General features: G+C 52.5%; 1 protein-coding gene across 1 annotated transcript in view; it reads right to left on the reverse strand.

Annotated features, from left to right (window-relative positions):
• The window catches only part of PRKCB (protein kinase C beta), a 168,626-nt gene extending 157,252 nt beyond the window's left edge, over positions 1–11,374 (reverse strand). The window contains exons 1-2 of the mRNA XM_054994913.1: positions 11,190–11,374; positions 9,597–9,628 (exon numbers count right to left, since the gene is read on the reverse strand). Coding sequence (XP_054850888.1) covers positions 9,597–9,628; positions 11,190–11,374 — 217 coding nt within the window. The remainder of the gene's footprint in view (positions 1–9,596; positions 9,629–11,189) is intronic.
• Positions 11,375–27,220: the final 15,846 nt, after the last annotated feature.

Raw genomic sequence — 27,220 nt, forward strand, 5'->3', positions numbered from 1 at the left:
CAGCCAACAACTTCTGCATCTGCAGCTTTGGACACATCTACACCTCACCACTTATTGGGCTCCAGCCATAGATCGCCATCAGATTTTCCTTTGTGGGGACAAGAGGATCCTGAGAGGGGAGTTAGAATAATAGAATCCTAGAGCTGGAAGGGGCCATACAGACCATCTAGCCCAACCCCCTGCCCAGCGCAGGAACAGCCTAAAGCATCCCCGACAAGGATTCGTCCAGCTACTCCTTGAACCTACCACACCCCGAGGCAGCCGATTCTACTGCCAGATTACTGTTCTGATAGCACAATATCCAGCAATGGATGCATCCCTGTATCCCCTGGTTTGTCTTGTCTATCGAGAAAAATCCATGCGTGCAGCTTCAGTGCATGATCCAGCAAGGCGTGGATGGAGCCTCTGTGTGGGCAGATGGTTTGGCTCAGAGCCTGGCCTGCAACTGACTCCGCCTCCTCCCCAGTCGGAGCTGCCCTGTTGGGCTAACGCTGCCGGGAATTGCATTTCCATTGCCCTGCCCTGGCTCATCAGGACACTATCCACACAGGCACAGGTGGTGCCCTGGACTCCAGACACAGCACGGGGCACCAGGTCAGCACACCCGGGAACCAGCCAGTCCCGAGGCTCTGTGGTGCAGGGCAGACTCCATTCTTGAAGAACAGAAGGCCTCTCGTTCTCGAGGAAGAGGAATGCACGGCTCTTGTGCCTTCAAGATGGGACAGCAGGGAAGCAGGACACGGTCCAGGGGATGCCATCAAAGAAAGGACTGTTGCCACCTGGGATTTCCTCAGCACCAACAGAAACACCGAACCCCCACTTGTCAAGCCACTTGGGATGTCTTACTAATGTTCAGCCAAATCTCCCCTCTTGGGCCTGAAGCCCCTCAGATCTAGTCGGCTTACTGGAGCAACAGAGAAGCAGGTCTCCGCCCTCTTTCACAGGACAGCCCTTTCGGCGCTTGAAGAGAATGGCTCTCTTTCCTATAAGTCTTCTCTGGACAAAACCTGCAGGATTCCTGCAGCCTTTCCCCATAGAACTTGCTTCCCAGCACCCCCCGCCCCCACCCTCACCAGTGCCCCCATTTCAATGAGTTCCAATTTGTCCTTGTCCTTCCAAGCTCGTGGCCAGCACTGGAGTCTGGAGGATGTCTGACTTGGGCAGAGGAGAGCAGAACTAGGACTTCTGGTCATTGTGCGGAACAAGCACACCGTTTAGCATCACTCTGCTTTTAGGCTACTGGGACGCATGCCCTGCTGGCCACATCCCTTGCCTCCCAAGGTCCCCCTTTCTTCAGCCTTGCCCTGCCTTTCGTTACTGCCAAGTGATTCCGCTCATAGGGAAAACTCCCAGAAACCAACAGAAGGAGCCCATTTACAGTGGGGAAAGAGAAGGGCTGTTTGTGCAATTCCGGCCAATCCCACTGGTAGAAATGGGCCTTCAATATTGCCTCAGGATCACAAAAGCTCTCTCTCTCTCTCTCTCTCTCTCTCTCTCTCTCTCTCTCTCTCTCACACACACACACACACACACACACACACACACACACACACACACACACACACACACACAGGGCATGAGAGAGCACTTCAGCCTTCCATCTCACTGTCTGTTAGCATTTCCAATTTACTTCTGCTCTAATCTGTTCTGAGATTTAATCGAGAGATTTTAAACAGGTATTATGAACTAATTAGCAGCCTAATTATTGACAAAGTTGTCCTAGAAAAACAACGTAGGGAGAAGGCGACCAGTTGGTGCTCAGCGAGGGATGGAAACAGCCTGACCCAAATCTTGGCGTGAAGGTAAGGGAGGCTGGAGCCGGATGCCCAGATGCCCAGCAGTCCTGCCCCCTTGACCAGGCAAGGACAGAAGGCCGTGGTCCTCCCGATGCACATGGCAGGGCTGACCCATCCAGGGGCTTCCTCGCCCCCAACCTGCCAGGCTTCCCAGACAGCAGCTGCCCCAGCTACTCTTCCTGTCCCACCCAACCCTTCTCAGGGGGAGGATTTGCCCTTCAGCCTACAACTTCTCTCCAGTACCTACCACAAGACCATGTGACGTCCTGGAGTTCTGCCAATGCACGCAAGAAAACTTATTCCATGTTGGAAAAGTCCTCCTCAGAGCTCATGAAAAAATGCTGGCCCAGTGGAAATTCAGTACCACCACCACTACCCCTACACACACACAGACAAACACCATTTTTACAGTCTGAGGCCTGTTGACCCTCACAACCACCTTGGGAAGTGTACTTGGCTGCGTGAGAGTGAGACGCCCAGGTCACCGAGCGAGTTTCAGGGCTGGGGAGGGCTTGACCCGGGTGTCCACAGGGCAACACTCAGTCGGCATCCCTCACTCAGCATCTCCCCCGGCTCGTAGCATATCATTCTTCCAAACACATTGGGCAGGAGGATGAAGGCACCTAATGGTGGGCCTGGGGGCTGGACAAACGGCCTCCCTTCAAAGTCCCATCATCTGTCACACAGCTGGACGCACACTGCATTCCAGTACCTGGACACCCTCTTCCACGTGAGAGAGGCAATGAATAAGGCCAAGCTTCCTGGCATTTCCCAAAGACAATGGATCAGGCAGCGCTGAGGAAATTGTAAGCCAGGGCAGCAGGGTATCTCAGCCTTTTAAAAAGAGATCAAAAGGGGAACCCGGCTTTTGCAAGAGATCATTAGAGACAAGGAGAAAAAGATTATTCTTCATGCTGGAAAAGCTCATATCCCATTGTGAGGGAAAGGAAGTAATAGCCAGCTCGGAGAGAGAGATACTTTCAGATACAGGAAGTGTGTGTGGGGGGGGGGGGATCCAAGGATGGATGGCTGATTTCTCCAGCTATGCTGATCTTCAGAGCAAAGCCACAAACTCAGCGCTGCTCCTCCGCTGTCATGAATGTGAAGGCCAAGCAGACGGCAGGCATCGGAAGCCAGGAGGAAGCCCTTCCCCAGGAACCACTCACCCCCTCCCAGTCTTCGTGTGTGTGTGTTCTTGAGCCCCTCCCACCTACAAGCAGGCCACACAGCACACAAGCAATCCTCTGGTGGATTGGGCCTCACCCTGCCTCCTCTTGGCCCTCCCTTCTCCTTCTGCTGGAAGAACCAGGGGCAGAGGCGACGTTCCGTCCTCTTGGAATCCCAGCTGGAAGGGTTCTTCTCCCCCGGTACGGTCCTGTCTTCTCTGAGGGATCTGAGCTCCCATGTTGATGGGGACCTGTTATCCACCAGGTGCATTTCCCCCGCCCTTCCTCCTCCATGCTTCCTCCTTCCCCCATTTTATCCCCACCACAGCAGCCCTGAGACGTGGGCTCGGGGTGTGTGTTGCTCTCCTGCCTCTAGTTCTGCTGCAGCCAAGAAACACGCCTGAGCCTGGACCCACGGGACTCCAGGACAGCTCTGGTCAGTGTCCAGCGTGAGAGGCTGCTAGGATTCCTCCATGTGCCCACCACCGTCTCAGCCAGGCCACTGAGAGAAAGCAGTTTTATCTGTCCCTGTCCCATGTGAGGCAGGCTCTGAAGCAAACCCCTTCTTCACTCTTTTACAGAGCAGCTCAGTTCACCAGGCAGGACTCAGCCAGGTGCCTGCCTGCCCCCTGCCCCTTGCTCTTCCCAGAGGAGCAGGACCTCCCTACACACCATGATTCTACAGGGGGTGCTCCCCAGTGTTGCATCTCCGGGATGGTGTGCACACAGCATTCCACAACAAAAATACTCCTGTGCTCCAAAACTGTGCAACTTCTTGACTGGTCCTCTTTCTTCAAAGCAGGACCTGCAAGGCCATTTGCAAGCACCTCCAAGCCCAGGTTAAACCTCAAAGCAAACACACATTTATATGCTGAAGAAATGACTGCCAACATGGCTCCAAAGTGAGGGTTTAAAAGCTTTGAAATGTATTTGAGGCAGAACCCAGAAACCACAAGATGGCAAAGCACTCACAATCCGCAGAAACAATAAGCCTGTCCCTGCTCATCCACATGGACTCTGGCCAGAAAAGAACCCTCTGGCCAGAGAGTGGGGAGTGGAGCACACTCGAGAAGTCCTGTTCTGTGGGGCGGGGTGGGGGCGGGCTGTGGAGGTTATATCGTATGACGGAATGTTCACAAGTACTCAGGAACGAGGCTGTCGGAACGACGGTGCTTGCAAGCAGCCCAGCTTTCTGCGATGGAAACAAAGTCAGTTTGACCTAGTCAGAATTAAAGCCTCAGGTAGGCTTCCTGAACAGAAAGAGAAAGTGAAGATTAGGAAGAGGGTCCAGGAGATAGGAAACTTATGACGTCTTACACAGGTTGGACACTAGTCGGCTTCCCTCAAGTTTTGATGGGAAATGTAGGCGCCCTGGTTTTACAGCTTGGCTCTCCATTACAGCTGCAAGACCAGGATGCCTACATTTCCCATCAAAACTTGAGGGAAGCCGACTAGTGTCCAACCTGTGTAAGACGTCACTTTTAGTTTGGCTCTTAAAGGACATGGAGCTGCAGGACTGAAGGCAGGCAAAGAAACAATAGGAACTGGGATGGAGTAAGGTGGCGTGGTTTAGTGGTGGTCAGAGTACAAGACAGGGTCAGGGGAAGCCTGTGTCCAGAACCCACTGGGCCAGGGAAATTCCCTGGACAACCTTGAGGCAGTCGCTCTCGTTCTCAGTGTGTGGAAGAGAGGCTGAAGCCATGAGGAAAACCAGGACAGGGAAGCCGGGGTTTTCGGAAAGGAGAGGCCGATGACAGGAAACCTCACAGCCAGAAACGTTTCAGTGCAGGATAGAGGCAGGGAAGTCAACTCGAAACAACTCGATATATCCTGTGTCCTTGGAATTACTTCCTTTGGACTGCATTCCTGGGCATGCTTACCGGGAAACAAGCCAAACTGCATTCAGTGGGACTTACTTCTGAGTAAACATGCCCAGGACACAGCTGTTGGACATTTTAATTTAATGGGTTCTTCTGTGCCAGGTGCCCAAGGGCTCCCCCAGGGCACAGGCTCTAAGGTGACCACCTGGTGTCCCCTTCAAAATTGCTTCACTGGAGCATCGTCCAACCGAACCGTTTTTGCACTCTTCACAAACATAAAACCACAACCTCATTAGTGGCAGTAATCATGTTTCCTCTGACTCCATGACAGGTAACTGAGAATGAAGGGGCAGAAGTGGAAATGTGTCACCCTCTTATCTAAAGGCATGTCTGAGAAAAGCTCGAGAGCAGTCAGTGGGGGAGAAAGAGGGAGGGCAGCCAGGCCCGCGAAGGCTCAGTGGGGGGGGGGGAGGACAGGAGCCGGGCAGCCAGGAAGACTTCTCTGACCCACCCAATGCTGAGCGCAGGGCTTTATGCTTTTTTTCCTAAGAGGGGGCTGGAGGCTGCTCTGAGACCTGATTGAGGGTGGAACGTCTCTGGATACAAGCACTCTCAATAAACATGCACAAATTAAACCCGGCTTACATTTATTTGGATTGCTCCTCCCCCTTCAAATACTGGGAGGTTCCATCATTTTTTAAAGCTATTTTTATGGGTCTGCTTCAAGCCTGATTTCTGGACACCCATTTAGGCAGCTGAATGTCATTTTAATATTGATCGGTTTTATGTTGTGGGTTTGATTATTTTATTGTATTGTTTTTACTCCGTGATCACCTTCAGCAGGAGGCAACATACACATTTTCTAAATAAATACATATTCTGCACTGAAGAAGGGGAGAAGAAGCAAGGAAGGAGAAGCTCCACCAGAGCAGATGTACAGGAGGAAAAGGCCAACCGAGAACTCCAGAGCTTTCTAGCTGGGTGCCACTTGCTAGTGCCGCCACCTTTGCATCTCAGAACCCAGCAGTGGCTTGCACTTCTGAACCATCTTGCAGAGATTCACCCTCCCAGAGAGGCTTCACACAACCTCCTACCCAAGGCAGTTCAAGGGAGCCCCTGCACACGTCTTGCTGCCAGCTAGGGGCTAGGAGAGTCAGTGGTAAATGAGTGTGGGACCCTTGTTCAGCCCCATGCTCACTGATGGCCTCTTTCTCCCTCCCCATCCTTTCTGGCCTGCCTTGCAGGGCTGTTGTAAGAATTTCAGCAGCATCATGTACGTGTAACACTTGCAGTGCTCTGAAGTGCCAACCTGCTGTTATGATTGGTAAGAAGCCACCAAACACAGGCGCACATGTGAACAAACCGGTCCAGGCCCTCTAGGACAACCATTTGCACTTGACTGGCAGTGCTTCATTCATCAACGAGCCTGCAAGCAAAGCCGCAACAGGCCAAACGCTCCCCTAATGGCTCTTCAGCGTTAATTGAGGCCTCATTGAAGGATACTCCACTCAGAAAGCAGGCCACGCTGGGGAAGGGGGGGGGTCGTGGCAGCGGGTTGAAGGCATTTCCAAAAAGAAAACACAAAGCACAAACCTGGCCCAGATCCATCCTGCACACAGCGAGCACCTGGGGCAGGTTGGGCAGCAGCCTCATCCCAAACCACTGGGGTGGGGGTGGGGAGACAGGCAGTGGCTGTGCTACAGTCCCCAGGGACGCAGAGCAGAGCTGTGACAGAATAAGGAAAGCCAGCGATCTGTCTACACCAGCAAGCCATTTAAAAAGAATAATAATAATAATAATAATAATAATAATAATTCCTAGTTCTTTCAAACCAAAAGGCTCCTTTCTGAAGATTCTACAGGAGGGGGTGGGATATTCCAGCCAAGGGCCTGCAGGGTCTCAGCAAGGCCGACCGAGCAAACCTGGCGTCTGTCCACGGGGGGGGGGGGACACCAAATGGAATGTGCCGCTTCAGACAGCAGGCGAGAGATTCCAGCTGCAAATGCGCTTTCTCATACCAAAGCCCCAGCAAACAGTGGTCGAGCATCACCGGGAGAAAACTTCTAACCTTCTCCTCGTGTGCTGCACTGAATTCTATTTTCGGGGAATTTTTGACACAGAGGAACATTCCAAAATGTAATTCTTCACTTGCTGTCTGAAGCAGTGAAGTCCATTCGACCAACTCAGCCTTCGGCCACCTGATTCTCCTGCATGAGGCCTGAGCCAGGATTTTTTAAAAGGCTTTAGGGCCATTCAGGGCCTATTCACCATCACTGTTCCTTAGCAAGCCCTACTTGGAGGTGGCCCAGCAGCAGCTCTGAACCACTGCTGGAAACCAGGTGCTGCAAGAGTAGGTGTGGTGACCAACAGGTAAGAGGACTCAGACCCAAATCTCTGGACCCCAGTTCTTCCAGTCATTACCTGTGTCCTTAGACTGCTTAGCCACACACACCTCAACAGACTCAGCAGGCTGCTTTAAGGGCATTCTTTGCAGTGGTTACTTTTTCAAGACGAGGATTTCTTGCCTTTGCAGGCAACTTAACGTTTGGACACACTCAGACCATTTGGCCTCCTAGCCCCGGCTTGCCTGTTCTCAGGCGAGATGGAGGAAACATCTGTTGGTAGGGAGCTGCCTTTGCAATCAGTTTCAAAGAGCCCCAAGGCAAACTGAGGCTGCTCCAGACAGCAATTGCCAATGCAGGGGCAGAACAATGCAGGTGGATGTTGCCCTGAAGCCAGAAAAAAGCCTTGTGCCAGTTGGCTCCCTGCAGCCCTTGAAACCAGCTTGGGACCCTGAGCACACCAAGCTGCTTCTTTGCCCCTCTTTGTCCCTCATTTGACCAACTGCCCTGCAGGGCCAAACTAGATGGGAGGGGGGAGCAAAGAGCTGCCTTTTAAATGCTCCAAAGCCGATGACTGCAGAGGGTGGGGGCTTACCTTGGCTTACCTGTCTATACCTATTCCCCCTGGGCCTCCATACCAGGAATACGGCATCTGGGAGGATCCAGCTGCTCACCTATACCCCACCCTTGCCCTTAACCTTCCCCCACCCCTGCAGATATGGATTTCCAGGGATGAGTTGTGTGCCAGTCTCAAGGCACTAGTCAGAGATGTCCTTACTCTGGAGGAATAATCACAAGTGGTTTGCCAGACAACCAGTTGGGGGGGGGCGGGTGAACACAACAGAGCCTCTTCAAACCCATCAACAGCCAGACCTGACACCCCAACATCATGCGCTGCAGTGACGGATCAAATCCACACAAAATCCAGGGGAAGGCCGGAGAATGGTACCCCCAAGGGGAGCCCAAAAATGCAGCCCACCAAATATCAACAGAGAAAAGGCATTCTCTTTGCACGGTTAAAATATCACAAACCTCACAACTCACAGGATTCTCTGAAAGAAAAGGGGATTGCCACTAAAATGATGAGAATCCTTCTATTTGGAAGCGGCATCTTCAAGCCTTAATTTGCTGAAATTAACCCTGCAGGATAGCATAAAGAGGAGTGGGGGGAAGAACACCTTATCTCCACTGCTATGTAGCCACAGAGCGTCTAAATCAAACTCAGTTTTGGAAACACAATACGCATCTATCAGGCGCTTTGATCAACATTCATTTAGCTTTCCCAAGAAGGCCTGGCAGGCCACCCACTTCCAAGCCCCTCAAAGCCCTCAGAGCAGAGGGGAGGGGGAGGAAGGGCCAGGAGGACCCTGGGCAGCTGGCACCAAACACCCCCCAAACACCCCCATCACAGAGCAAAAAGGGGGCTTCAGAGGAGAAAGAAACGGTCTGCAAGCAGCTCTTCCTACAGGCATGGCCGTCTGTGGGCGTTCCATTTTGCCCTCTTTGCTGCCAGAGTGTCACAGAGGGCAGCACAAAGCCAGGGCACTTTGCCTCTCTTCTGATGGACAGCCCAGAAACTCCCCTCCCCCGCCCACAGAGCCCTCTGCTTCTCTTTACAGCACAAGTCACTTCCGGTGGGACTTCTTCCATACACAGAACAATCACCTGCTCCCCTGCTGCAAAGGGGACCAAAGCATTCAAAAACAGGCGCCCCCATGCGCCCCCCCCCAGCCTGACCAACAGGGAGAAAAGGGAAGGCCTGTGCTTGGGCTGCAGAGTCCCGCGCTGCACACTTCCCCCTGCAGCCGACAGGCCACCCACACATCCTGGCCCGGTGGTTATCAGTCAGCAAGCTCTCTAACTGCACTGGGGTGGGAGGGGGAGGAAGCAAGAGGGGGGAAAGGAACGTTTCTGGTTCCTCCCTGATGCTGGTGCACACAGAGCAGGGCAGGCAGTAGGCTGCGAGGCCCGTCTCCTCATCACAGGCTGGCTTGGCAAGGCGGGGGGAGACCCACAGCCACTCACTCCCTGTCCCCACTCAAATAATCCCACTCCAGACAAGCGCCAGGCCTACCCTGCATGTGGCTGGCAAAAGGTAGATGGGCCAGAGTTTTATCTGCCTCCCGATGCCAGCCCTTCAAGACGCAGCACTCGCACAGAGGGTCTCTGCCTCAACAACCACTCTGCAACAAGGGAAGGGGGCGACAGGGATTCACACAACCCCCAGATCACAGACCCAGGGGCAGGCACTGCGCCACAGCAGGGGGGCACACGGTTTCATGTGCAGACCAGGCCCCCCTCCCTAACCTAGGTGGGGAGATGAGACAACTCGGCCTCCCTTCTCTCCCCCAGCACTGGGCATCAGCGTGAGAAACAGGCTGCGGAGCTCTGCTTTTTGTGAGCCCAGGCCCACCAATCCAGCCCTTCAGAGCCCAAGACAGACACCTGGAAGAGGCAAAGGCTGTCACTCACCTTGACACTGGAATCCTTGTTTCCCAAAGCCCCTGCAAATGGAAAAGATGCACACCATCAGATCTCTCTCCCCCAGCCTCATCCCTGCCTGTCCAGGCACCAACCTGCCTCTGCCCCCCATGTGCCAGACTGCTCCCCACCTAAGCAAGAGGATGCTCCTTGTGAGGTGGAGAGGGGTGAAAAGAAAAGGGGGGCACCCCCTTGGGTGCAAGCAAGGCCCCCCTGCCGTATTGTTGCCAAGAGGCCCCAGACCAGGGGTCCAACTCTTCCGGGGAGGGGGCGGTCAGTGTAGGGGTGGGCAGAGGGCAGCGGAGGGGTCTGGAGAACCCCCAGGGCCTGCTGGGACCCTCACCAAGAATGCTGGACCTGAGTCGGATTCAGCACGCCCCATCCAGAGCACGGCCTGGGGCCCGCTGAGCACCTTGCCTTCCCTGTTGCGTGAGCCTGAGCAGCACAGCCTCTTTTTTGGTCAAGGGGCCGAGAGGAGCCCAATGCAAAGCGGAGGGAGGCCAGGCACGACTCCGGTCCCCAATCCTAGACGGGGGGGGGGGGGGCGCTACCTGCAGTTGCTCAGCGGAGAAGGGAAGCCGTTTGCGTTACCCTCTTTTCTCACTTTACTTTCTGCCCCTGCCAACAGGATCCAGAGCGCAGCAGGCCTGGTGTGGCCTGGCTCCCGGCGCCCTCATCCTCCTTCCCTGCTTGTTCTCCAACGGGGCTTGGGAAGTCCCCTGAGAGCCCAGCCACCAAAGGGTGCCCCCTGGAGTGGCCAGGAGGGCCGAGGGAGCATCTCCGCTCTTGCCAGGCCAGTTCCACAGGTTCCCATCCGGACGTGTGGAAGGAGAGGAACAGACAGGCGAGGAGAGCAGCGTTGCCCCTGCAAGAGGCATTTCTGGAACTTTTCCCAGGCAAGACCTGCTATTATACAGGAGGCCGGCCGGAGGCTATTGCACACCTTGCCCCAGGTGCAACAGCACACGAAGTGGAGGGCCTTGCATGAAACGAGGGTGCTTGCGGGGCAGCTGGGCGGGCGGGGGGGGGGCTCTTCTCTGCAGTGGGGCAGATGTTACGAGGGGAGTCCATTGCCATCCGCACAAGGAATGGGACCCCTCTGCCTTTGGATGGAAGCAGGAGAGGCAGTCGCAGGACCGGGGTCCAATGGCGCTCGAGAGACCCGCTCCCCAGCTCCCTTCCTCGGACCCCCCAAGCCAAATCCTGCAGTCCGTTGCAGACCCACAGGGCTCCCCGCCTAACACTCGCGGCCCGGGCAAGGGGCAAGGGCGGGCCTGCCTTTCCGGAGGGCCCGGGCAGGGCAGCTGGGCGGGGGCTCAGCAATGACCGGGGCGCCCACCAGTCCGCCGGCCTGGCAGCCGGGCGAGGCCCCGCGGGAGGCAGCGGGCCGGCTCGTGCCCGGCGGGGGCTCCCGGGCGGCGGAGCGAGGCGGCAGGAAGGCGCGCGGGGCGGCTGCGGGTGAGTCACGGCTGGACCAGGAGCCGGGCGGGGGGGGGGGGGGAGGCGGCGCGCGGCCGCGGGCGGGGGGCGGGGGCGCTCCGGGGGTTCGCGGAAGCCGGCGGGGGGGGGCGGGGGGCCGCTCACCAGATGAAGTCGGTGCAGTGGCTGCAGAAGGTGGGCTGCTTGAAGAAGCGGGCGGTGAACTTGTGGTCCTTCACCTCGTGCACGTTCTTCTGGCGGAGCGCGCCTTTGCGGGCGAAGCGCACCGGCCCGTCCTCGCCCTCCAGCCCCGCGGGCGCCGCGGCCGCTGCAGCCACCGGCTCGGCCATGCCCCGCGCCCGGCCCGGCCCGCTGCTGTCGCCGCCGCTGCGCCTCTCCGGCTGCTCGGCTCGTCCTCGCGGCTGGTGCTGAAGCTGCGGCGCGCGACACCTCTGGCCACAGCTGGACCCGGCGGGGCGGGGCTTCTGGCGCACGCCCCGCCCCCTCCTCTGCATGCCCGCGCCCCGCCCCCGCCGGCCTCTGAGCGCGCGCAGAGGGCGGCCCGGGGACAAGGCGCGCGGCCGTGGCCCAGCGCGGAGCCCCTTCTCCGGGCAGGGCGCCGGCCCGGGGGCGAGCGGAAGAGCATCCCCGAGGCCCGAACTCGCCGCTCCTGCTCCCCTGCAGCAAAACCGGGGAGCCTCCGTTGGGTTGCCAGCCTCCAGGCAGGGTTAGAGATCTCCCGGAATTACAACTGAGCTCCAGATTTCAGAGATCCCTTAGAGGAAAATGGCTGCTGTGGAGGGTGGACTCTATGGCATTATACCCCGCCAAGGTCCCTCCCCTCACCAGATCCCACCCCAAATCTCCAGGAATTTCCTGCCCTGGAGCTGGCAACCACATCCAGGGCAGGACACGCACGCTGCGAAGTCCTGTCAAGTTTCTCTTCCTAAAGTCTTAAGAACCCAAAGAATAGTGTCCAAAGAGCTACACTGAGCAGCCAGACTGAACAATCCGGCCCCACCCCTACAATTCTTGTTTCTGACCCTCCGCACAACACAGGCCTGAAAGGCTTGCTCAGGAATTGTTTTTTAAAAATGCTTTCAGAGTCCAAGACTGAATGCCCAGAGGAAGGGCAGAGCACCTGCGAGAGCCCCGCAGCTTCAAAGCCCGCTCTCTCTGCCTCCGCCTGCCAAATGGGCACAAAAGGGGGCTTCCATCTGGGAGGTGGTGCTTAAAAGGCGGCTTGCCCCCCTGCAGAGTTGCCTCGAGAACGTGGATCTCCTTTGTGCACCCCAGACCTTCCAAAGGAAGGGCCTGCCTACCAGAGGCAGGGCCTTTTCCGCAGTGGCCCAGCCTGCTGAGTTCTGGGTGCCGGAGTCTGAGCTTCTTCAGCCAGCCTCTTGGCTGATGGGTCTGGGCCGGGTTCTCTCCCCTGCCTCCTTTGGAGTGCAACACTCTGCATAGTCTGGAATTCTTCTGCACTGCTTTTAACATCTTGTGATATGCTTGTTTTCTGAGTGGGGACATTTTTATGCCGCCTTTCCGCCCAGCTTAAGGTCTCCTTGACACCCGGCGACAGAATCGTATCATTTTGGTGCCGTGACCGAAAAGGCCCGTTCTTGGGTCGCCTCCCATCTAGCTCCAAGCAGGCCCTCAGATGACCAGAGTGGCCGGGGAGGTTCGTAACAGGACTGGGGTAGGCATGCCGGTCCCAAGCCATATAGGGCTTTAGAGGTTAGTACCAGCCCCTTGAGCCAGTGTGAAAGAGCGGCGGGGCTAGGAACTGGGAGAGCTGGGGCTGAACTCCCGTCTAGCGTGGAAACTGGCTGGGCGACCTGGGCCAGCAGCAGACGCTCTCAGCCTCACCTACCTCACAGGACTGTTGTGAGGATAAAATAGAGGAGAGGAGAACAATGGAAACTGCTTTGGATCCACACTGGGGAGGAAGGGGGTACAAATGAAGTGAGTGAGTAAATTAACTGTGCCCAAAAGCAAATTAGGAGAGCCAGTGCAGATGGAGTGAGGCGGGCCCTCTAACCCACGCCAGTCAGCATCTTATGCTAAACTCCTGCCTGGATAACTTGTTAGGGTGTGGTTTCTTAGGTGAAATTAAATGGAAGAAACCCTCACTTTGCAAATTAAAAGAGCTCTCCGTATTCTATATGGAAGAAGTGGTTGGATGGCACAATGGGTCTGTGGCCAGCGTTGCTTCTACGGTGGGAGGGCCAGAAGCATCTGGAAACGAGTGTTGTGAGTGGATCCTTTTGCAGGCAGTGTTGTGAGTGGATCCTTTTGCCGGCAAGAGCAACAACCTCTTGAGGGCATGACTTGTATGTGTGAGTGAGGACCCCCACCTCCCAGACCAAATGGGCTTTTCACTCCACCTCCCTCCGAACACCCTCCGTTTTCAGCAGAGCCTGTGTGCACATCAGGGGCTCATTTGTGTGTTGACTAAGCCAGAGATGAGCAAGCAGATGGTGGGCTGGAAAGCAGCCCTGGTCTGTTCCCCCATCATACCTGGGGGGGTGCAAGAAGGGGAGAGGGTGTCACCAAAGGAGCGAGGACAGGCCTTCTCCAGGGCAAAAAAAACCCCAAAACCAGACAACCCCCAACATCCTGCCTGAAAGGCAGCTGCCAGCAAGGCTCTCACACGTTGGTGCCCCCCGCCCCCCAGCCTCAGTCCGCAGGCCGGTCATGGCACTTATTCCACCATGCCAGGAAACACTCCCAGAGCTGATTTCTGCCCTTCCAGCTACTCCAAGTTAAAAGCTGCCCAGGCAGGCCACGTCTGCTGGCCAGCCATTCAGGCCAATATTTCCGTGTTTGTTAAAAAAGCACTGCCTTTTTTAGATGCTATTTTTACCAGGAGAGGTGAGGGACTTGGGGTTTGGCTCAAAGACCTTCGGATAAGCCTTCCCCCACCCATCCCACCATGCCAGAAGCAGAGCCCAGGATGAAAGGGGGGATTACTGCCATCTGAGGATCCTAGAAAGGCACCTTCCTCTTTGCAAGAACCATCTTGACAGCTCAACTTGGCTGAGTGGGAGGAGAGAGATTTTCAGGTGGGAGGAGAATTTCAAGTCCTAGTGATCTGCCAAGGAGAGAGGAAGTGGGAGGGGGGGAGGAAGAAGGGCTCGAGTACTCCCCAGGCCAGGAACAGGGTGGTAGTGGGTCTTGTTAAAGAGCAGGGTCTGCCCTGGTACCTGCTTTTCAGCCACTCCTGGGGTAATGGATCTAAAAAAAATGGTATGTGAAAAAAACCAGAGAAGGCAAACTTCCCAAAAATGTGTTTAATTATATGAAAATATTACAATTGGAAGATGCTTGGAGGATCAGAAATCTGAATACTGGAGACTATACTTTCTTTTCTGACAGACACCAAAAGTCCTTGATGGAATGTCCTGATAGACTGAAGTGTTCTCCCACAAATGGCAAGATCTAGAAACCAGTGGGAGAATACTTCAATCTATCAGGACATTCCATCAAGGACTTAAAGGTCACTGTAGTTCAACAGAAACCTTTCAAAAACAGAATCCAACGGGAAACTGCTGAATTGGAATTCGTATGTAAATTTGATTCAGTCAGGCTTGGATTGAATAGAGACTATGAATGGTTATCTCATTATCAGAAGCAAACTGATCCCATTATCAGAAGCCACTGATTGCATCTACTCCCCCCTCCCCTCTTCACCTATATATCTGACCAGTTTCTTCTTACCCTCCATGCATCTGACGAAGAGAACTGTGATTCTTGATACAGTAAAGTTGGTTAGTCTTAAAGGTGCTAGTGGACTCTTTTCTATTTAACAATTTGAGATATATAGATGATACCACGTTACTGGCAGAAAATAGTGAAGACTTGAAATGACTACTGATGAAGGTTAAAGGAGAAAGTGCCAAAGCAGGATTACAACTGAACATCAAGAAGACAAAATTAATGATTCCTGAGGAATTACACAGTTTTAAAGTTGAGAATGAGGAAATTGAAATTGTACAAGATTTTTTATTCCTTGGCTCAATCATCAACCAACAGGGAGACTGCAATGAAGAAATCAGAAGAAGATTGAGACTTGGAAGAGCAGCTGTGAGAGAGCTAGAGAAGATCCCTAAAAATAAAGATCTCTCTCTGGGAACTAAGATTAAGATAATTCAAACTATGGTATTCCCCATTACGATGTATGGATGTGAAAGTTGGAGAGTGAAGAAAGCTGATAGGAAGAAAATTGATTCATTTGAGATGTGGTGCTGGAGGAGAGATTTGCGGATACCAGGGACAGCCAAAAAGACCAATAAGTGGGTACTAGGTCAAATCAACCCTGAATTCTCCCTAGAAGCTAAACTGACAAAACTGAGGCTATCATACTTTGGTCACATCATGAGAAGACCAGATTCTCAGGAAAAGTCAATAATGCTAGGAAAAGAGGAAGGCCTAAAATGAGATGACTTGACTCAATAAAAGAAGCCAAGTGTCGTGGGCTCGGCCAACCCAAGCAGAGTACTCAAAGTCCAGTTCAAAGCCAGAACATGAGTTCAAAGCCAGAGGTGAGTCCAAAGTCCAAAAGCCAAGTCTGGGGGGGTCCGTTCGTCAGTTTTTAAAATTTATTTTATTTATTTATGTCATTTATAGTCCGCCTTTCTCACTGAGACTCAAGGCGGATTACACAGTATGAGATTAGTACAATCAGTATCAAGTTCATTTCAATACAGTATCAAAGACATTTCATAAACAATACCATAGGGTGAATAGATACAAGTTTAAAAGACATAGTATTAGCCAGAATCCAATACAGAGTAGAAAAAATACTGAAGCAGAACATAATCAATTCTAGGACTAACATTAGACAACATGGTGCACTGGTGGTACATAGGAATACGTATTTAAAGCAGCAGATAACATGTAAGGCAATATAGTGATGAGGTTTATGGTCCCTAACTCATTAGTGAAGCATCGGAGACCCCTTCCCTACAATACAGCCCTCCCATTTGAGCAAAAAGCCTTTTTGAATAGTTCGGTTTTGCGTCATTTACGAAAAGCCAGGAGAGTGGGGGCTCTTTTGACTTCCTTGGGCAGGTCATTTCACAGTATAGGGGCCACCACAGAGAAAGCCTGTATATGGTAAGGTCAGGTCAAGATGCAGGCAGAGACAGGGCAAGGTTCAAGGGAGTGGCCACAGCAGTAGCAGGAATCCAAAACATTGCTTCCACACCTGGCAGTTCCTCTAGACTGGCTTTTATAGCCAGGCGTGGTTTGCAGCCAGCTGCTTGGGCACTATCCTGATGCTACTCAACGTTGCTATCCACAAGCAGCTGTCGTCGGCCCAGGAGGCAAGCACTGTGCCTTCTCTCCTGCAGCTCCAATCTCTGCCGCACTCTTTGGGTGTGGGCGAACCTGGGGGGAGAGGGGTGGAAGCCCCTGGCTGAGCTTCACATGTGGTGTTAGAAGTCCCTGACTGGGCTTCACCTGTGGTGTTGGTGCTGGAGGGTGCTGGTGGCTCTGCCTCAGCCGCTGGCTGTGGACTCTGATTAGCCAGCAGCTGTTCTTCCTGATCACTGGCCTCTGCTGAGTCAGGGCTGGCTACACGAAACTCCTCTCCTCCTGAGGAGTCCTCACTGTCACTGAGCCCAGACTGGCCCATGACACCACGCCCTCCAGTTTCCAGGATATGAGCAAGTCTGTTAATGATAGGATGTTTTGGAGATCTTTCCTTCACAGGGTTGCCATAGGTCAGAAGCAACTTGATGGCACATAACAACAAGAAGACTTCACTTCTAACACTGTCCCTCTCCTCAGGTTTCAGAGGGGCAGAAACCAGAGAGTCAGAAAGATAGACAGGTCAGGGCATCTGTTTACTGTTTACTCCTTTACTCCCCTGAACTATCCTTTGATGTGTAGATTGCTAATCTCAAGACTTCCTCCTCAGGAATAGATTGGTAGATAGGAATCTATCTCTCCACTTTCCTATCGAAGTATGGAGTTCCTATAATAAAGAACTCTTACATCTTTTCTAAAACTAAGGCAAGTTTAAGTTTATTTTTTCTTTCTCTTTCACACTTACACCAGCCAGCATGCTCCAACCACCCATCATCACATTTTCTCTGCAATCAATACTACTCTGTTAAGGACCAGTTTATATTCCTTTTAATGGGGAAAAAGAGTCTCTATTTTATTTTACTTTTCAGTTACATTATCATTACATTGTATTTTGGAAATGGAACACTGGGAAAGGGTAGGCCCTATTTTTCCTTGTTGAAAGAGCTTTGTTTGTTTGCTTGCTGGTGTTTTGGGGGGGGGGTGTTTTTGGCTGGGTGTGGGAGAACAGTTAGTTTTTTTCATGGTAGTGTGTGTGGGGTGGAGGGCTGCTTTAGTCACTTCTAAGCTCCTCTTTCAATTTCCATTCAATTTTTAAATGGAGAGGTGGTATCTATTGCAGAAAAGGACAATTCCTAAAATGGCAGCCTGAGTGCTGTCTCTCTGAAGCAATGAGAAAGCCCATCTGCATGAACAAGATTGGGGGTGGGGATGCAGAAGAGAGGACTTTTAAAAATTTCTTTTTGCCCTGTGTGCAGCCTGGAGAGAATATTGGCAAGGAATGTGCACTTAATTATCTGATTTTGTTAATAATGTGTTCTGAATGTCTGTGTTTTTAAGGTGGAGTTTTTAAGCAGAGTGCTAAGAAAGCAAGGTATATAAAATCCTAGGTAGTATAACTATGAGTTTTCTTTGGGGTCATGACTAGCACTGTTCTGAATTGCCTCAAAATGTGCTTGTACTCACTTATAGGATATGAGTTTGAAATGGGAAGAAGGGGATTGCTACTACTCTGAACTCTGTACGTTGCTCAGAAATCAAGTGCACAGCAACTTTTTATATTCTGTCCTGGTTCAGAGTTCAACCAGGCATTTACCAAATGAAGACATCTGCGAACCTGGAGAGCTTCATCAGGAGAGCTTTAAATTGATGCCGCAAGGGGAAGGGGACAATCAACAAGGAGATTTCAATGAAGAAGTGATAACAGCGGGGGCCCACCTGAGTAGGACAGATCAAACAAAGGTACAAGGCTACAAGTGCCTATATACCAATGCCCGAAGTATGGGTAATAAGAAGGAAGAGCTTGAGCTTCTCTTGCAAACAGAGAGCTACGATATAGTAGGAATTACTGAGACTTGGTGGGATGATTCTCATGACTGGAATGTGGTAGTGGATGGGTACGAGCTGTTCAAGCAAAACCGGAAGGGTAGAAGAGGAGGCGGAGTGGCGTTGTATGTGAGAAGAGGGCTTGATTGTCAGCAAGTCCTGGAGAATGTGGTTGGCAGCCCAGTGGAAAGCATATGGGTGGAAATAAGGGGAGGAAGGACAAAGAGTATTGTTGTTGGAGTCTGCTACAGACCGCCTGACCAGGGAGAGGAAAAGGATGCTGCCCTCCTTGAACAGATTGGTAGAGTATCCAGACATCAGGACCTTATAATTATGGGTGACTTCAACTTCCCCGATGTGTGCTGGGAGACAAGCTCAGCAAAGCAACAAGAATCACGCAACTTCCTGACCTGCCTGGCTGATAACTTCCTTTTTCAAATGGTAGAGGAAGCTACAAGGGGCTCAGCCATACTAGACTTAATATTAACCAACAGGGAAGAATTGGTAGATGGGGTGAAGGGGGTGGGGACCTTAGGGGGAAGTGACCATGTCCTCCTTGAATTCCAGTTGCTGGGGGGGGCAAGGAAGTTTGTAGCCAGACTCGTAGGTTAGATTTTCTTAGGGCTGACTACAATGAACTCAGAGGCTTAATGAGAGTCATTCCGTGGGGGAGTGTGCTGGAAGGGAAAGGAGCGAGTGAAGGGTGGGCTCTTCTCAAACACGAGCTTTTGCAAGCTCAAGCCCTCACTATCCCAGCAAGACTGAAACATGGTAAGGGCTCCAAGAAACGATGTGGGTGAACAGAGAGCTCCAGAATAAGCTACGGGAGAAAAAGGAAATGTTCAGGAAATGGAGAGAAGGACAGACCGCTAAAGAGGAGTATATGAGGGTTACTAGGTACTGCAGATAAGCCATCAGAGAAGCCAAAGCTCAGTATGAGCTGGGTCTGGCCAGGGGAGCTTGCTACAATAAGAAAAACTTCTACAGATATGTGAGAAGCAAACACAAGGTAAAAGAGGCAATTGGACCGCTGTTGGGAGTGGAAGGAGAAACTCTGAGGGAGGACAGAGAAAAAGCAGACAGGCTTAATGACTTTTTTGCCTCTGTTTTCTCCCTGAAGAACTTGAGCCCATCTAGAGATGGTAGTAGACTCGACAGGACACCTGGCGGGGGTGGGGGGTAGTTGACATTGACAGAGAGGTTGTGGAGAGGCACCTGGCTGCACTGGATGAATACAAATCCCCTGGGCCGGATGGTGTGTACCCAAGAGTGCTCAAAGAATTTTCTAGAGAACTTGCAGAGCCTCTGTCCATCATCTTCAAGGCCTCCTGGAGGACTGGGGATGTGCCCCAAGATTGGAGAAGAGCGAATGTTATCCCAGTTTTTAAGAAAGGGAAGAAGGATGACCCGGGAAACTACAGGCCGGTCAGTCTGACTTCTATTGCTGGGAAGATATTAGAGCAGATTTTAAAGGGATTGATCTGTAAGCATCTGAAGGACCACTTAGTGATCCGGGGAAGTCAACATGGTTTTGTCCCCAACAGATCTTGCCAGACCAACCTGGTTTCCTTCTTTGATTGAGTGACGAGCTTACTGGATCGTGGGAACTCTGTTGACATGATTTACCTGGAGTTCAGTAAAGCTTTTGATAAGGTTCCCCATGACATTCTAATGGGGTAAACTGGAAGACTTCGGACTGGACTATAGGACAGTTCGGTGGATAGTGAACTGGTTAGAGGACCGCACCCAAAGAGTGGTGGTCAATGGCGTTTCATCAGATTGGCGGGAGGTGTCCAGTGGGGTGCTGCAGGGCTCGGTTTTGGGAGATAAATAAAATGGGAAATAGATAAAAAAAGGCAAACTCAGCCTTGGGTTGTATCAAAAGGGCCATTGCATTGAAATCTGCCACCCCCAGCAGCACAAATCTGCCACATCAGGCATATTTTTCTAGATAAAGAGACTTGAGCCAGGGACATGGGAATGCCACTTTGGGCGCATCTGTCTCCTGTAGGATCTAGTTGCGCCCAGAGGTGTCTTCTAGGCCTCCTCCACAGGTGAAGGGTGGTGGTCCTGTGTGTGCGTATGGGAGGCTTAGACTCCATTGCTGCCTCTCTAGGTGAAAAGTGAGAGAGACTCAAGCCATGTCCAGCAAGAGAGGAGCAAGGAAGGACCAGTCAACTCGTCTGGCCTGGTTACTGGGGCGGGATGGGACGGGGGGGTGGGGGTGGGCAGAGACAGACTCCTCAAAGAAAAAAAGATCAACACAAATAGGGCACAGGCCAGACAGACCCCTGGGGAAAGTGAAGGGAAAGCTGTAGAAATCACAGTAGAGGCATCGGCTGACACAGGAGATCTATTGCCTGCAGCAGTGGAAATTTGGGTGCAACGCAACAGTTCTAGATACCTAGAATGGAGGGCATAACATAGTGTGAGGAATGAATGCCGTTTATTCCCATTTCATTGTTCTGGAACTGAGGTGGAGAGACAGGCATCGCTCCCTCCCACCTCCAAACCAAGCCTTTTGAGCTCCCGGGCCAACTGGGAGAGGGCGCTGTACCTGGTTGGGAAAGAAGGAAATACGAAACTGACATTTCAAAGAAATTTCCCCCCCTCAATTCAAACTGTCAGCCCCAAACATTAATTTCTCTCTCAAAATGCCAATTTTAACATTTAATTTCACACTGCAAGAAAAGGCATGTTGTTTTTTTAAAAAAAGTTTAAAAACATTTCATTTCTGATTGAAAAGACTGCAGTCTTATGTTCTGACTGCTGTAAATAGGCATTTCCCCCCTTTCTGCTTTCTTTTCAGCTATTAGACAATTAAAAGCTCAATAGAAATAAACCTGGTCCAAGACACGATTTTTGCATTAACCGGAGATACAGGAGACCAGCCCCAGAGGGAAATCTTAATCTGGCCTCCTGGCTCACAGGAGGGTCACCGTCGCTCCTTCCCCCCACGTCTGCCTACCTTGGTTCAAAGGGGAACGCGTGCTCTGTGCTCATCTTCCATTTGGGGTGCAGGTGGTCTCATCAGCCAGGAAAAGACTGCTTTTGTCTCTCCTGTGCAATAGGCAGCCGCATATAGTCCTAGGTGGAAGAGAACGGCTGCCCGTTCAGGATCCCTGAACCAGAGCACAGGCAGTAGAATGGCTGATTCCGCACGCATTGGATAATGCACTTTCAATGCACTTAATCAGTCGTTCGAGGTGGATTTTTTGTTCCGCACACATAAAAATCCGTTCCAAATGATCTATAAAGAGGATTGGAAGTGCATTATCCAAGGTGTGTGGAATCACTCAATGTCTGGGCCTGTTGATCAGGTGAGAAGCTCTGTGCAGGAGCTCCCATGTCCCTCCATTAAGTATTTCATGCCAACCCCCCCTCCCCTGCAACAGATCTTGCTTCCTTTTGTGCAGTGTTTGAATAAAGATGCACAGCTGCCGGTGTACATTCCTTCCTTGTGCAGGGGGTGGTCAAGAGACATACTGAAAACAGCGGCAGGAGTCTCTGTTTTCACCCATCGCATCCACAGAGGGCTCCAGCCCTAACGCCCAAAGCGTGTGTCTTGTCCCACATAATTCAGCTTATGGCTCTTAGAAGTGGGGCTCACAGTCCTGTTGCAGCCTCTGCATTTCTGTGGGCCTCCGTTTGCACTTTGTCTATCGATCAGCATCCCCCAGTGCTGCTGGAATCGGCTGTGGAGACAGGGTGGCCAGGCAGGAGGGCATTGCTGCAACCCCCCATTGCAACGGGCTTGTGTCAAAGTAGAACTCCACTCACCTCTCAAGGTTTCTGGAGGTTTTTTTACTGGATGGTGACAAATGGAAGATGCTGAATTATGTGAGCAATGATTTTAATTTAATTTAATGTAATTTATTATATTTATATTCCGCCCTCCCTGCTTTCGCAGGCTCAGGGCGGATAACAAAATACAAACATCACCCACCATTAAAACATTTAAAAGCATTAAATAATACATTTAAAAACATTTAAAAGCATTAAATGTTACGGTTCATACTGCACAGTGGTTCATACATGCATCTGTGTTCGCATAGAGGCGATGGTTTAACCCCCCCTCCACGGGGGGGGGGACCGCCCAGCGTCAGCCATATGCCTGGCGGAATAACTCTGTCTTACAGGCCCGGCGAAATGCAAGCAAATTTTGCCGGGCCCTTGTCTTGCAAGACAGAGCATTCCACCAGGCCGGGGCCAGGACCGAAAAGGCCCTGGCCCTGGTCGACACCAGGCAGGCCTCCCTAGGGCCAGGGACACTTAAAAGATGTTTTCCACCAGAGCGGAGAGTCCTCCGGGGCTCATATGGTGAGAGACGGTCCCTGATGGCTTTTGACAGCTGGTGGCTACTGAACACACCTTTCTTTCTTGGGTGGGGAGTTGAAGGAAACAGCTCAGAGCCTCACTGTAGCCAAGAATGAACAAATTTGGCAAAAGGTGGAAGTGAGGACTGAGGATGGGTTGTGGCTCAGTGGGGTGCCCTGACCAGAACCACACACGTATTCCCAATGGTCCGGTAGGCATTGCATGCATGGCAGGGGGAGGTTCACTGGTGCCATCTCCTGTCAAAGGAGATCAAGCCGCAGGGGCCAAGGAAGACCAGTGGTGGTCGGCCATCAGTCAACAGCACTGAATCCGGAAGAAGGAAATATAAACAACAAGAGACTCCAGCAATTCTTGTACTTATCTTCGGAGTGCTGTACTGTTCCTTTAAGAACTGTGTATCTTTGTGAGAATAACAATTGTAAATATTACCAAATGGCAGACTACCACTAAAAATATTTGGAATTTTAGTCTCATCATGGTGGCATTTTTTCTGTATTGGCGACTGAACACCATGGTCCTTCTTTGTTTATTTGGATCTTCGATTTGGCCCCAGGCAAGGGCAGGTGGAGGTGCTCGGCATCTGTGGCTGGATGCCCCGCCACCTTTCATACAGGGAAACCCAGTTCAGACCAGGCAAGGGCAGGTGGAGGTGCTCGGGATCTGTGGCTGGATGCCCCGCCACCTTTCATACAGGGAAACCCAGTTCAGACCAGGCAAGGGCAGGTGGAGGTGCTCGGGATCTGTGGCTGGATGCCCCGCCACCTTTCATACAGGGAAACCCAGTTCAGACCAGGCAAGGGCAGGTGGAGGTGCTCGGGATCTGTGGCTGGATGCCCCGCCACCTTTCATACAGGGAAACCCAGTTCAGATCAGGGCCATAGCGCTGGGGCAGGGACTCCGCTCTTCTCCGTATGCTTCTGCCTGCTCTCAGCTGCTCAGAGCCCCGAGGGGGAGGAGGGGAGGCACGCTGCAGTCTTACTATCCCAAAAGGACTAAAAGCTGTTTCAGGTGTGCACATGTGGGGGGGGGTGTCAGTTCTATCCAGAAAACGGAGCCCGTGCCGGGCCCTCCTGCAGATCCCATCCCACCATGTTTAGCAACGTCTAAACTTGCTCTCAGCTCCTTAGCTAGCAGTCCCCCTAGAGTCAGACTGCGAGGAGTCTGCTGTTGGGCTGAGGGCATCAAAGCTGCCTGGTAGACTCCCATTTTCTGCCTGGGGACAAGTATCCCCATGTTGCTGTGTTAAAATGTTTCTTGGTACATAAAGAGGCCTAATGAAGCTGCCACAACCCCCCCCATCCGCCCCCCCCCCCCGTTCTTCGTAATGCATGCAAGGCCCTCAATTCCAGAGCAGACAGCTCCATCTGTGGGCAGATCACACCACATGGACCCTGGCGAGGGCAGCAGAAAAGCCTTTCCGTCGATACAAGGTGAGGGTCCAAAGCAGGTTGCCACGGTTCTCAGATCTAGGGATTTAGGCGTGCTCCAGGCTTCTGTGGATTCTGTAACTCCTTGTTGGGTGACCAGCTGGCAAGGGCAAGGGAAGACTGGCCCGGGCCCCTGGCAGCAGCTTTACCAGCAGTCACCAGTGGCATGGAGATCAGCATTGCCCCCTGCGGAGGTCTAGAGAGCAGGCTGCACAGGAGCACAGGACAGCAAGAAAGTTGGCTGCTGCCACGGTTCTGCATCCCTGTTTAGGTTCTCTCTCCAGCTCTGGAGAAAAAAGCCTGGTGGGTTCTTCATCGCAGGAGCTTGTTTATAATTAAATCTCAGGGCTGCTTTCCCCCCAAAGCACTCAGAAATCTTCTGCCTGACCCATTTCAGTTGCAAAGGCGGCAAGAGGCAAGAGGCTGCCTGTGTGGTTGGCAGGAAGAGGAGGCAGCCCACAAAGGGAACCCATTCAAAGAGCTCAACAGAATTTGTTCTCCAGCAAAGATCGATTATGGAGGCTCTCCGGGTCAATAATTAAATTAAAGTTAATTCTTTAATTACCATCCCTTTCTAGGAAACAGAGAGCTAGGTTTAATAATCTGCAGAGGAAAAAAAGATTGCTCTGAGGGAGTCTGTCTTCGCACACTGCAATCCCATTAACTGGTGTGCACAGTAAGTGCGGATGCCTCCCAAACCCTCGTCTATGGCAGGGGCCGGAAGCAAAAAGGCAGCAATGTGTAGACTCTGGATGGGGGGCTTCTTGGGGACAATTAACATATTCACTGACTGGTTAATTATCTCTTGATTACTTTGGCTTCACAGACAGGCAACAGATTCCCATATCCACAATTACTCACCTCTGTCAGTTATTTTATGGATCTCAGATATGCCAGGAAGGCTGCAAAGCTGGTCTTCTTTCTTAGCGGCCTAATAGAACAGATAGGACAGAGTGCCAGACTAGGATACCGGAGAGCTTGGACCACATCTCTAGACTCTGCTGTGACATTCACTGGGTGACCTTGGTCCAGTCACATTCTCGGCATCGCAGGGCGAAGATGAGAAATGGGTGTTGTTTTCTGCTGCCCCAGAAGCTCAGACCAGAACGAATGGGTTGAAATCAAAAGCGCTTTCGGCTAAACATTAGGAAGAACTTCCTGACAGTTAGAGCGGTTCCTCAGTGGAACAGGCTTCCTCGGGAGGTGGCGGGCTCTCCTTCTTTGGAGGTTTTTAAGCAGAGGCTAGATGGCCATCTGACAGCAGTGCTGATTCTGTGAGCCTGGGCAGGTCATGAGGGGGAGGGCAGGAAGGGTTACATCAGGGCTAAGTTCTCATGGCCCCTTCTTGCATGTCCAGGGTAATGCCAATCACCACCTTGGGGTCAGGTAGCAATTTTCCCCAGGCCAGTTTGGCTGGGGATCCTGGAGGTGTTTTGCCATCTTCTGGGCATGGAGCGGGGGTCCCTGGGGCAGTCAGGGGGGGTAGTTGTGAATTTCCTGCATTGTGCAGGGGGTTGGACTAGATGGCCCCAGAGGTCCCTTCCAACCTTATGATTCTACGGAGGAGAAGAGAATCAGGTACACATCCCAGAGATCCTCAGGCAAACAAAAATGTGATGGATCAATAGGTCTGCCAGGTTTCTTCAGAATCCGGCCCCCTGAGATGCTGGGCATGCCCCAGTGCCCAGCAAGGATTCCGGCACTGCGACACCCATTGCTCAGCGGCTAGAGAGGCTTTGTGGGCCAAAGCTCAGGCAGTGGGAGAGAAGAATGGTTGAACTCAAACCCTAAAGCCTGCAAGAAGGCGCCAGTGTGGCACGGGGCTCCGCCACTGTCCAAGTTATCTTACATTACAACACAACAGAGCCTGTCTGATGCCTTAATCTGTTTGCCCCCCGCCCCTTGACCCAGGAGACCCAGGAGACAAGGTACCGCGGCCACCAGGCCTCGCTGAGGTCTGAATCAGGCCAGCACCCGAGGAGCACTGGGGCTGCTGCCAAAGACACCATTAGCACAGCTGGGCACGGTTCACGGTTCCACACGAGCCCTCTGACTCCTTCACAGGGGCCAGCTGGCCTCTCCCCACCAGGCCTTCCTCTAAGGCATCCTGCCCCCCACTAAGAGAAGACAGGAACGTGACCCCACCGCCAGCCTCCACCCTGGCAGCCTCTTTCTTCCACAGCTGTGATCTCTGCCAAGAACTCCCCTCACCCCACGGCTCAGGGCTGGCACTTCCACACATTATATATACTGACTTTATTCATATTAACGACATCAGCATTTCCATAGCAACAGGAGCACTTCGTTTAAAAGGGGGAGAAAAGACTAATAATAGGGCATGGAGCCCAAAAGACGACTGCTAAAGGAAGGAGGGTGCATTTTGTGGTTTCAAACTGGCTGGCAGAACTCCAGGCTTCCCTTGTGGCTGACCCACCTCGCATGCCACGCCTGCCTGAGGCTAGAAAGGAATGACTGGTCACAAGCAACTCACCCACGGATAAGCGAGCAGGGCTGGGAAGGGGCCAGGCTCATTGTTTGGCAGTGAGACGCCCCCCCCCGCCCCCCTCCAGATCTGAAAAGGGGGGTTCCCTTGGTCCTCCCCTTCTTTTGTACAGCTTCGTACATGCCACCAAGAAGGTCTGTGGACTGTATTCTCCATCTGGGGCAGGGTGGCACAGATCCTACAGTGCGCCAGGCTCGAATGCCTGCGCACCAGCAGAGACAAAGGCGGCCCTGGGGTTCTCCAAACACAGTCCAAAGGGCAGCCATTCATGGAAATCCCCATTGGGCCTCCTTAGGTGCCCATTAGCTGACCTCTTATTAGTGACACCGGAGGCTCCCACCTTCCTCTGCATATGGCTCAGCATCCTATTCCTGCGCCGGGTGGGTTAATTTTGCAAAGTGATTAAAGTGGCAATTAGCTCCATGGCATTTCAGCTGTGGCCAAGGAGAGGCTCCTTTACGTCTTCTGTAGGGAGGAGAAAGAACCCCCTAACCCAATCCATTCTTCAAGCCCTTCCCCCCAAATAACCCTCTCCTGGATGCTGAGAAGCAGAAGTATGTTGGGGGTAGATTAAAATCCAGACGTCATTATCACTGCCTGCCACTGCCCTCCTCCCACTCTGAGCCTCCTTCAGGGACGCACCTGCTGGCCAGTCTCTTCCCCTCCCCTCTTTCATCGAGACTCCCTGGAAACCCAAGGAAGCCCCCTGCGGACTGAACTCACACGTGTGTGTGCTTTCACAGCCAGGAAGGCTGATGGGTGAGACGCGGCCATCTGTTGATCTGAGTGCAAGT

This window comes from Eublepharis macularius, chromosome 12 (assembly GCF_028583425.1).
Source record: "Eublepharis macularius isolate TG4126 chromosome 12, MPM_Emac_v1.0, whole genome shotgun sequence".
In the NCBI taxonomy this organism is placed as follows: domain Eukaryota; kingdom Metazoa; phylum Chordata; class Lepidosauria; order Squamata; family Eublepharidae; genus Eublepharis; species Eublepharis macularius.